Source organism: Alosa pseudoharengus, unplaced genomic scaffold, assembly GCF_046254945.1.
Source record: "Alosa pseudoharengus isolate Yale_2024_CS ecotype anadromous, Long Island Sound unplaced genomic scaffold, YU_APseudo_1.1 YU_APseudo_1.1_scf_13, whole genome shotgun sequence".
NCBI lineage: Eukaryota > Metazoa > Chordata > Actinopteri > Clupeiformes > Clupeidae > Alosa > Alosa pseudoharengus.
In genome coordinates, this window is record NW_027468598.1 from 4194493 (window position 1) to 4206562 (window position 12070).

The following is a 12070-nucleotide window of genomic DNA, read 5'->3' on the forward strand; positions in this document are numbered from 1 at the left end:
GATAACGCATTATATACGGAACAGGTCCATCTCGATCAGCAAGTGTTACTGGGTTTCACCTGCGTTGTAGATAGATACCTTTAATTGGCTCTGGGTTTCGCGATTTGATTTCAGCATACGCTCATTTTTAAAAGATGCATTTAATCCGAAGTCATATGTCAGCTCTCTATGCAGGGAGTAGGGCTGTCACTTTTTATTCGAACATGACGTGACGTGAAATATCCGTAGTCGAACTATAATTAAACTATTCGGTTTTTAGTGCTGTGTAGCGCATTTCTACAGTCTATGATCAGTTTTATTTTATTGTTTGCCATCTCATTCAGTGCTATATGATCCAGGGCTCATGACCAAATCAAGCCAATATAATAGCCAGTAGCCACAATGAGCCCATGCAGCCACCCTGTTTCGACAATCAAAGGTAACGCACAGAACGGCCAGCAGACAGATAATTACGTCCCCAACTCGTCTAAAATGTGGTGTCTTGAAATACTTTGGGTTCTACACCATAGATGGTAAAGTGACCGTTAAATATAATGTTAAAGAATGTATCTCTGGATTGTGGCTTTACATCGGTCGAAGTTGACTCCATGTCGTGGTGTCTCACGTAACTCAAAGCCAGGCAAGCTGAGGACAGGCGCTCTGTTCCATCGTCGTTATGGTAACCAAACAAGTCTTCTGTCCTTAAAAGGGCTCTGGTCTAGGTTTGTTTCTACGTTTAAGTGTTGTTCTTCTATGTCAGTGGTTCCCAAACTTTTAACAGGCATGTACCCCCTGAGACATTATGATCTTCCGGAGTACCCCCAACACCACCAATTGTTAACAAGTTTTTTTTTTAATTGTTTTATTAATATTTATTTGTATCAATTTTGTCGAGAATAGTGAATATCATAAACATATGATACAAATCTCATCAATATGATAGGCCTACAAATGTGCTGAATATAATGATTTTAAATAGATCTGCACCTAATCTCACACACAATCGTTTTGTTGAATGGTGCTTGTCTTTGCCTTGTAACTGAAGATTTAACTCACTGAGCTTTCCAAATATATCGCTAAGATAGGCCAGATCGTCAAGAAATGTTCATTAGTCAGCGTTTCTCAAACTGTTGGTCGCGCCAGGTGGGGCGCGAACTGACGTGAAAAACAAGAGTTTTTTTAAAAAATTGTTTTATCTGTAGCCTAGGCCCAGGTAGCACCCGATGCGCAATGGACGCACTGTGTTATTCATAGGGAAGCGCTCGTGTCAAGGCAGCTTAGTTAGTCCCGACCTGAATGAGATTTTGAACGAGGTTGTGAGAGTTGTGGTGAATTTCATTAAGACCCGGCCCTTAAATGCGCGTCTATTCTCCGCAGTTTGCGAGGGGATGGGAGCTGACCAAAAAGGCTGTAGGGCCTACTGTTTCACAGCGAGGCAAGGTGGCTTTCCGAGGTGCTGTCGCGTGTTTGAGCTCCGAGTCGCCTCTTCTTGGAGGAAGAGCGCATGTTTGAATCTGCAAGCACGTTCACTAATTTACCCTCTCTGCCACTCTCGAATATTTTGTTAATGCGGAGAAAATAAGTTTTTAATGTGCAGTGCAACTGCGGAAGTTAAGTTACCAACGTGGGATATAGAAAACGTTTGAAAAGGCATATGACATATCTTTTTTCGCGTACCCCCTGAAATCTGTCCACGTACCCGCAGTGCTTAATTTGTGAAGTGGGAGGTGCCGGAGCGCATAGGGGGGGTGGATCCGGCGACTCAAAACGGGGATTTGAGGTTACGGACCAACAACAAAAAAACCTGCGTACATAGCTCTGACAAAAAAAAACTAAACAACGCGGTGTGTACACCAGGGCAATGTTTATTAACTTCAGAACTTGCAACACTGCACTTCATGGGTGTAAAATGTAAAAAAAAAAAAAAAAAAAAAAACAGCAATTATCCATTATCAAATTATCGGAAAAAACTAGACAAATATTCTACGCATAGGCCGAAATAAAAACATATGGGCTACAGTATGCTATATATTGCAATGATGAAAACCCAGTAATCAATAATCAACTAGATACAGCGTGGAATGATTAATAATTTCTGATTGACACATCTGAATACCTATCTGAACCCCTATTCCCCCCCCCCCCCGGACACCTCCCCCCAATCAAAACACATCGGAACTGACACATAATATGACAGAGAGGGAGCGGGAGACACAAACACTCGCGCGCACACACAAGCGCGCACACAGACCGGGAAAACAGGAGATACAGGGGAACCAACAAAACAGTCCAACAAGGGGCTAATAGCCTCGGCGCTAAAGTATGCTATATATTGCAATCATGACCACCCACACCCAGTAGGCCTAATCAATGATCAACTAGATACAGCGTGGAAGCGCAATTTCTTCTGTAGCCTAGGCCTACTTGTCCAAAATGGCCCATACAGCATCCAGACCCCCGGCCTCCATTACCCTGCTTCTTTCTCTACACCTATGTCCTTTAGAAATCCATGACCTCACGTAAGGAAAGGGGTTGAACCGGGCAAGCGGCGGGCCGACAAGGCAAATGGGGAGGAGATGGTAGAGGTGGTATTCCCTGAAAGCCCTGATGACATTCCGCGGGCTATCGATGCAAAACTGCTGGCAGAGCATCTCAACTTCTCTCTCCCCGAACAGCGCGTCACCCTCCTGTGGCCAATATTGTGGATAAAGCACTTTCTAATCCTCGATTAGCTTGTTGTATCCTGTTTGGTCTTTCCCTTATTTCTAAAGACTAATAAGAAAGATATTAACATTGAACACTACACAAACAGTAATTTATTTATTTTTCGTTTAAGCGATTTATTTTTTATATTGACGTAAGAGTTGACGGATCCAATAAAAAAGGTTCCGGATCCAACGTCGGAGGTGCCGGAACATGTTCCGGCGTGTTCCGGCTCAAATTAAGCCCTGCGAAGAGCAAACGTAAGGCTAAAACACCTGAAGAAACTAAAAGAGACTGCAGTAAAGGCCTGTCAAAGCATCTCCTGCAAAGTAACTCAGCGTTGGTGATGAGTTTCAGACTTCAGGCAGTCATTGACTGCAAAGGATTTTTCTTCAAGTATTAAATGAAATCACTGTTTGTCCAATTACTTTGTGCTTCAAAATAGGCTGACAATATACAGTATAACATAGTTGCAATTCCTAAAAGATTAATGCAATATTTCTTTTCAATGATCTGTCCCAGCTTCCACACTCTTTTTGTGTTTTTCAGTACATCTTCATGAGATACGATTACAACAAATCTCATTCTTTAGAGTACAAAGAAATCAGACATGCACTCAGGACTGCAGGTAGGAAACAGAACGAGACTCACCACTGGAGGGCAGTATTAGAACATGCAAGTATCCATAGCCCCATTGCACGAGGCATGCTGATCTGTGCTTGTCTACTCTGGCCTAGGGATTCAAGTGGATGAATTCATCATGCAGCTGATAGGCCTGCGCTACACAGAGCCAGATATGACTGTGAGCTACCCTGGCTTCCTGTACCTGATGATGAAACTGGAAAGCATGATCCGTAAGAGAGGGAGTGATTAAGATGGGGGGAGGTTGTTCGACTAGTATTTAAAGAATGTATGTATCCCTGTAATTTATGGCAATATGCGTATAACAAAATGTGTAATCTATTTCTGTTGAAGGGTGGATGAATGGTATATGTATTGATTAGAGTCTGCTGATTTAAATATTCCCCAGGTAAATTTCAAGCCTATGACATGATTGGAATGGGGACAATAACAATCAACTCCAGACAGGTAAAAGGAACGCATAAATATGTCTAAGTGATAGACTGCAGTGTTTAAGTGTCTGCATAAAGTAAGATTTCGCACGTTTTCTTTCTGGGTTGCAGTGGCTTCATATGACTCTCTACAACTGAGCTCCAGACTGGAAAAGGATGCATTTAGGCCTGGGGAGTTGAGTGTGTCCTGAAGAGCTGCTGATCCAGCCTCAGCATTCTGTTTTTATCTTTCAAAAAAAACAATCCTGTTGTATTTTTCAGTCTTTTCATGCCATCTTCTTCATGGATTGGATCACCCAGATAGGACATATATAAATAAAGATTTTGTCTGATGATTTGACAGTTATTATTAAAGTGAGTAAAAACTTGAGAAAGTGCAAAGACATGGTCTAGTAAGGAAGTTTCACTTGTTATTATGACCTCCAGAGCTGCAGTTGTATAGGTTTAGTCAGAGTTTTTTTTCTTCCTTCAGTAATTTTGTGTCAACGATACCTGGGACACTAAAAGACTGGGATGTACAAAACTTGGTGGGCATGTAGCCCCGCAAAGATGACAGGGAACCATTGTTTTTCGTTTTGATCTGTCGCCCCCCCCGCCGGGCTGGACCCCTGAAAAGGGTAGAAAGGGCGGACACAGTTTTCTGTGAATATCTTGAGAACCGTAGGGCCTAGGAGGAACACATTTATTTTGTATGTTGGTCTTAAGGAGCCATGTCAACCCATCCCATAACCACTTATTTGATGTATAGTGCCACCTTGTTAAAACTGAAAAAGCAAAATGAAGGTGTAGTAATCAGGTATCTTTGGCTGACATGGTCAAAACTGCACGGAATTTGAAGTGTAGGATCATTATGACACCAAAGATTCTATAGTTAACTTGTGGAGTTCTGTTCATGGAGGACCATACAATAAATGAATGTGTACATGTGACTACGCATGCACGCACACACACTCTCATGAACACACGCATGAACGCATGCACACACACACATAAACGCACACACATTAAAACAAGCACAGACACACACACAGTTATGCACTCACTCACACGCAAGCACACACCCACACATGCATAGACACGCACATACACACACAGTAGACATGTAGGCATATGCATGCACACACACTCACAAGCGAATGTGCATGCACAGACACATAAAACACACACAAACACATGCAGACAGCAGAAAACTCACACAGAGAATCACACACAAACACAAAAGCACACACTCATTTACATACACAAAAGTTGCGAGAGTATGAGACAAATTGACAAGCGTGATTTATTTTTGCGGAGAGAATGTGCAGGACTGAGCGGCGGTCTGAGACATCTAGTTCATGTGACTGTTTGGTGCCAACATGACGAGTAAGGCTAGGCTACTTACTGCTGTTACGTACACTCTTAAAATGAATGTGTTGAAAACAACACAACTTGCGTTGTTTTTAACACATCTCTGTGTCCAGATAGGAACAACACAGTTTGTGTTGTTTCCTTTCTTATTTGTTAAACAATATGTGTTGAAAATAACACAACGTTGAAAACTAGGCCTATGTGCTGAGGGGAAGTGGAGAGGCCATCTGAGAACGGATTTGGAGTATTTCTCTGGAATGCTCGGTCGCTGTATGATGGTAATCGACATAGACGCACAGTTTAAAGATTGACCTACTTAAATGTAAAACCCGTTTGGTCACGTTAGCCAGACCTTAACATTGTATGGCCTGATAGCCTATAAACAGTTTTCAACGCCGACTTTGTATTGTTACAGCTTTTAAAAATGGAGCCAAAATATTTGTTCTAACTCGAATTTCATTCAAGTTCACCACTCGACCCCATCATGTGAGCATGACGACAGCCACTGAGGGGTCAACTGGACAATGAGGCTCACAGTTGAATCATTCATGATAGAGTAGATTCTCATGAATAATCAACAAGCGACTGTCATGGTACAAGCGCCGCTTGTACAAATTGAGGGGAGAGCAACTTCCCATCATTAATGTGCCCATAGACTATCATAACAGCCTGTTATTTTTTTGTTTGTTTGTTTCTGGTCTGAAGATATGGCCTCCAGGAGGAAATGACAACGGCAACTTTGTAACAGTCAAATTTCACAATGCGACCAAACAGGACCTAGGCTACAACTCTGAGCAACTCACCTTCAGCCTCAGTCTCCCAAGTCGAAAACAAAAGTATTACGTATTAAGTATTTTAAGTAGCCTTATCGGCCTATTTTATGGCGGAATAAAAAATAGTTCACATTCCCCCTGCAGCCATAGTCTAGGATTGGGCGAACGATTGCGGACAACGGAGGGGCTGTCTGCTCGTTTGGGAGGCGGGATTTAGGCAACCAACACCTCATTAATATCAAAAGCTTGCATATTCATGATTGCTTAGGGCCTACCTTCGCAATTCTGAGGGAGCGGCGCGACTCCGGGTATTACACCATTTTTTCTCGGGTGGAGAGACATTCTGCGGGTGTGGTGTCAGAGTAGGCTACGCGCCGGATATTCCGGATCGAACGATACAGGCAAAGCAGTTTCAACGACTGGTCAAATCCTTTTGCGTTATCATTTGAGGTCAAATTAACGCACTCAGGTTTTGCAGACATGGTAGATTATCACGCCACAAATAATCAAACTCAACAATATCCTTCAGGCGGCCATCACATGGAACAGGAAAATGAATGGGATCGGGACCTGCTGCTCGACCCGGCCTGGGAGAAACAGCAGAGAAAGGTAGGAGATTGTCTGGTATAGAGATTGGGAGAGACCGGGGACTGTTGTGGGCCTTCGATGTGGCTATTCGCATGATGAAAATTGTATTGAAAATGCCTGAGGTTTTTTCTATCGCTATTTAGTGTGATGGACTATCATCACTTTTCGAGCTGATTTCACAATGCGTGTGATTGAAGGACTAACTTTCCATCCAGTGGCCTAATGCTGGTTTTCTTATACTACAAACGCCATTATTTTCAAAGACGTCTGTGTAATATCAACCCATACATTTTCTATTTTATTTAGTAGGCTATCAATGTGTGAAGACTGTTTGATGGATGTGTCAGCTACACGATATCGATAGGCCCCAATCACAAAGTTACCAAAATAGCTGCGAAATGGTGCAGGCGACGTTTATCAGATGGACTGGAACCAGTCAGATAAAGACTAGCAGAGCTGCCTTTTAGGAATGATTTTAGCAGTTTGCGCTGAGTCTCGACTAGCTTGTTAACACTACATGTAGGCTATAGCTTAATCCTAGACGAAAGTTGTAATTCCAGCCCTGGAATTGTGTAGGCTAGGCTACGGCTATACGAACCTGGTAAAATTTAGAGGCTGTGCTCATAAACAAAAATTCCTTTCGCTGGATTGACAAGATACCATACAGGTTCTCATAGACAGTAGCCTACATAACATTTGGGCCCGTAATTTATAATGGGCATGATTTTGTTCAACAAAGCATGTTAGACTTTTAGGCAGTGAGGCGCGGCTTTTTTGCGTCGAAGGGGGCAAAGTTTTGTCAGAACAGAAAAGTTAAATCATTAACCACAGCAAGACTCAAACATTACCCACGTAACGTTAAACTAGGCCCATTGCCACCGCGCTTAGGCTACTTTCCGACAACATGCTTTAGATTCATTGGTCCAGACTTTTTGGCTTCAATCGGAGGCGTGACTTATCCACAATCATGGACATTATTTCGGAACACTCGGACGTGGGAGCACCAAGGGCACATTCTTGTGGCTATTCACCCCCGCCGCGCTGGTTATTGCACAAGTTAATGAACGCCTTTTGCGTAGCTGTCTGTCCTCCGTCAAAGGCGTAGGCCTTTGATAATGCTGAAAGGAATTTTCAACTTACTGATATGCAGGACCGCATAACAATTTTAAGCGTTCAGAATCCTGAATTGAGCTCCCAGTCAGTTTTATATGAGGCCTAGCCTTAGGTCTAGCCTATACGCAAAGTCTAAATTTTACGCTTTAAGCTTCCAAAAACATATTCTCTGAAGCATGTCCTCTTTTAACATGCAGGTTGCTTCGGTACAATGCGTGCTTGGTTTGTAGGCTAACACATTTCGAAAACTAGACTGCTGTCTCTTGGACAACCGTTCTTCACAACATTTCGCAGTGTGGTAAACATGACATCACGACACCAGCTGACCTGGCAATGTAGGCCTAATTTAATGACAGAATTTGGGGGTGCTTGCTCTTCTTGGCAAAAAGTAGTCTCTGTTCTACGCCTATGCAATCTGTAATCCATATGAAGAGACGCTTGGGTATGCTATAGTCCTCAAATAGTCCTTGTACCAGATCTGATTCAATCGGTAAACAGGTGAACAGTAGAAGTATCATCAATGTATAAAGTATACATTTTTATAATGGCAATGAATTAGTATTTGGGGGCTGTGATGTGATTTGATATTACTCTTAATGTCTCACTTTTCCCTAACTGTTACACTGAATTACCTTTTTGGTGGTGTCTTCTGGAATTAGTGGCAACATCCCCCCCCCCCCCAGACAATATTCAAATGAATCGAGTTACAGAAAAACATAATTTTAAGTTTTATTACATATTTATATTTTGAGGCTTAAAAACCACTGAACCATTGAGTACAATGCAGTTTCATTCAAATTTCTGCAGTAAAGTAATTGTGCAGCCTGACATAGCAGTAACATAATAGTACACATGTTATGTAATTTCTTCACTTATCAGCTTTGAATTTTCCATGGTTTTAAAGGACAGCTGAAGACTGTCCAGTCCTGTCTCTCTGTTGTCAATGGAGTTTGTCTGTAGAAAATGATGACTAATTCTTTCCTCTTTGTCTTGCCCAACAAATATGACACATTGTCCTGAAGGTTGCGGAGCCTATGGCAATATTCGTTTATTAGGAGGAAGAGAAACCATGGAAATTTTCAAAACCATTGTTTTTAAAAGATGCCTTAACTTCAAAGTCATATCTTGTAAGACACCTCTTGATCACCAGTGTGTCAACAGAACATATGCCTTCCGTTTGGAACACACCTAGTGCGTCATTAAGCATTTATCCTTTATAGACTTTTAGCCTTAATATTGATGGTGGTGTGTATTGTACAAATATGAATGAGTCCTTTGGGCCTGAGTCTCTGCCACTACAGCGGTAGTGCTCCACTCCCCCCTCCACTATTCATTCAACATTAGGCCTTCTTGTGCCGTTGCTTCTCCTCAGTGCGTCTGTCCTTGATTTCTAAGTTCACCATGAATGAAGGTAAGAATGATGTAATGAGCTTGATTAAGTTAATTGCATACTTGGTGTGAGGTTTGGCCGTTTTAAGGCCAATTCATAACGAGACAAAATTATTGCAGATGAGTTGCAGTGGTGTGAATTCATTGTTGCAAGTTGTTGCAAGCAGCTGATGCCATTGAAAAATATTTGTGTTTATAGCGCTTGTAGCTCACTGCTTTTGTGACGTCACTCAGTCAGTCAAGAAGACAGTATCATGACAGACTTGGTCTGGTGTAAGTAACAAATAAAGGACATTCAATAATCACAAACAGTGCTTTGTCATATCTTTTTATGAAGTGTTAGTTGGTTGCTGTTTAAATGGATTTAGACATAAATCTGTGATGTGAACACAGATCTTGTAAACTACTCCTGATCTCATTTTGGTCCATGATTGCAATGCTGTCTGTGCAGTGCTGTGAGTCCACCTCCAGTCGTCTACTTGCTCACCTTTGTGTCGTTCGTATCTACGGGCTCCAGGCACAGTGTTTGTACACAGCCCTATGATGGAGAAAGCCTGTTCAAGAGAGTTTCTTGGGTGAGTCGTGTGTTTGAGTGCTTGCAGGCCACTTTAGTGAAAGGAATGTGTGTTTAGGTGTAGTCATGTTAGTGGGGGAGGGGCAGAGTAGAATCATCTCTGGAGAGGCTGGTTTGAGGTGCTACTCTTGTGTTCTAGCCCTTTAAGCAAAGAAATAGCATTGTAGAAAGAGTAGGATTTGAGGACATTTTTTCATTTCATTTATTGTGGCTCTCACTCTTGTTCTTGGGATGTTTTGTGCTACTATTTGGACTCTTAAGGACAACTGGGATGGGTGTGACTGGGACTGAGTCAAAGTGTGTTTTCTGTTGGGCGCATGTAGTTTGTTAATGTAGTTTGTTTCTGTGTGGCGGATGTGTGTGTGTGTGTTTGTCAGCATCACCTTCAGCATGTGACACTTCCTCCCAAAAAAGAAAGCTTGTTGCTGTTGCTTCTCAGCTCAGAAGCAGTATGTATTTTGGGACCTAGCACCTCAGATATTATCACACCATTCCGGTCATACCTGCAAAAGACCCACAGACTGGAGATAAAAGCTTTTAAGTGTACAATAGTTTTAGCTAGTTTCCGCTTTAGACAGTTTCTGCTGTCTCTCTCACATACACACAAGATATTCAAATAATATTTTTAACTAAACAAGTCACTTGTTTGACATGAGACTGAAGATGCTCACCTAGTGACGTGCGTCAGTGAGCACTACCTATTTAATTTGCAGGCTACTTCAGTCATAAAACTAATGCATTTCAGGAAGACAATGTGATTATGATTGGTCAGTTGTGATAAAACATTACAAACTCTCCTTAGCCTATTTGGAAAGGTGGTGAGTGGAGAAATTATGTGTTTAAGGAAATTGGGGAATGCCACATTTAATTTTTACTAAATGTATACTGCATATTAGCTATATTTTGTTTCAAGAACATGATCCAACATGGGCTTGTTATTAGGGGTCCAAGCAGAGAAGCTGCAAGAACCCTATAGTTTTTGTTCTGAATATTATTTTTCTGCAGCCATAACTTTATAGGTACAGACACCAAATTTTACCCATAGGTCTCAAATCAGTGCGTCATCTCAGAAAACAGAAATGACATGGGGGGGCGCTATAATAAGCACATTTACGTATTTGCTCATATCTCTAGACCTGTATGGAATTTTTCTCCTGCATCCATTCCACCCAGCCACGCCCATTTCCATATTGCACATTTTCCCACCATTTTCAAATAACTCAAAAGAGAAACGAATCTGTCTTCTAGAACGTTGATCCGATTGCTAAGAAATTCGGTACACCTCACTTTCAGACCAAGCCTAAAAGATTGGCATTTTCTGACTTTTGTCTCTTTGTTAATTAACTGTGTTAATTAACTTTTGGGGCGTCGCCTGTAATGATTATATTGCCGATATTGTATCTTGTAAAGGTGCCATCCTATTCAAACTTGGTACACATAATCACCACAACATTCTTTGGACGAACACCGAATTTCGAGAAATTCTGTCCATAGAGGGTGGTACAGCCCCCACATAATAATATAATATCTATAAAAACATGAAATTTGGAACATTTGTACCTGGTGTGATTTTATCACATTTCTTAATCTGCCAATTGACTCACTTCTTAAAATGCCCACCAATGTCAAACCAAATTTCAGTTACCAATATTGACAATATTTGACAATAAGTCCAATCTCAAACTTGGTACATACAATCAATACGACATTCTTTGGAGACACACTGAATTTTGTGGAGTTCATTCTATAAGGAGCACTAGAGCGGCCACATGTCAATTCGTCATTTATCTGTTGTCATTTCATCGCATGTCAATAACACATTTACTGAACATAGTCATATAGCAATGGGTTTGCTTCTACTTTGTCCCATTTCCTCTGTGACCTTCAATCTGCTGAAGGGCACTTGTCACTTTGCTTGGACCCCGACATTTTATATATTTGTATTATATTTATCATATTTGTTTAGTACCTCTTTTTTGCTTAGAGCAAGTAAGAGATCTAGATGGTGTCCTATGCATGGCATCCTGGCCCTTGCCCTCCTACACTCCTATTCTGATGAGGTCTGATTAATCCTGAGATGCCTGTGTGATATGTCTAAGAGTGCTACGCAGTTGACCATGTCATGCATGAGTGAATTGATTTTACTCGTCACTGAGTTCACAAAAAGGCTGAGGAATCTGTGATTGACAGAGATAGTCCCCATCTTAATACATTTTCTTGAATTAGCAGTTGACTATTACCACTCCACTTACCAAATTAGCCCACTTGCCTAGTTAGTCACAGGATAATTTTCATTCATCCTTGAAACACAGAACAGCTTTGTAGCTGAGGTGTCATAGAGGTAGTAAAGGTTATATCCTTATGACAAGTCCCCACTCAGGCTTTCTTTGGCAGCCTGTAGTCCTGTTCCAAAGTGTGCAGCATGCACAAAAGGCTACACTTTCACTGTCCTTGGACCTTTTGTTTGTTCCCTCATGTCGAAGGCAGCAGTGAAAGACTCTTAAGTGTACAGAGCTCAGACAAAAGCT

The 12070-nt window shown here is 41.6% G+C and overlaps 2 protein-coding genes across 3 annotated transcripts in view; both read left to right on the forward strand.

The window, feature by feature from the left end:
- LOC143121484 (calpain-1 catalytic subunit) overlaps nt 1-4090 on the forward strand; it is a 30531-nt gene extending 26441 nt beyond the window's left edge. Inside the window, exons 17-20 of the mRNA XM_076281850.1 lie at nt 3232-3310; nt 3420-3536; nt 3713-3771; nt 3867-4090. Coding sequence (XP_076137965.1) covers nt 3232-3310; nt 3420-3536; nt 3713-3771; nt 3867-3893 — 282 coding nt within the window. The 3' untranslated portion in view covers nt 3894-4090. The remainder of the gene's footprint in view (nt 1-3231; nt 3311-3419; nt 3537-3712; nt 3772-3866) is intronic.
- Nucleotides 4091-6184: 2094 nt separating this feature from the next.
- actn4 (actinin, alpha 4) overlaps nt 6185-12070 on the forward strand; it is a 35673-nt gene continuing 29787 nt past the window's right edge. For both annotated transcript variants that reach the window (XM_076281848.1, XM_076281849.1), the window contains exon 1: nt 6185-6487. In XM_076281848.1, coding sequence (XP_076137963.1) covers nt 6359-6487 — 129 coding nt within the window. In that variant the 5' untranslated portion in view covers nt 6185-6358. The remainder of the gene's footprint in view (nt 6488-12070) is intronic.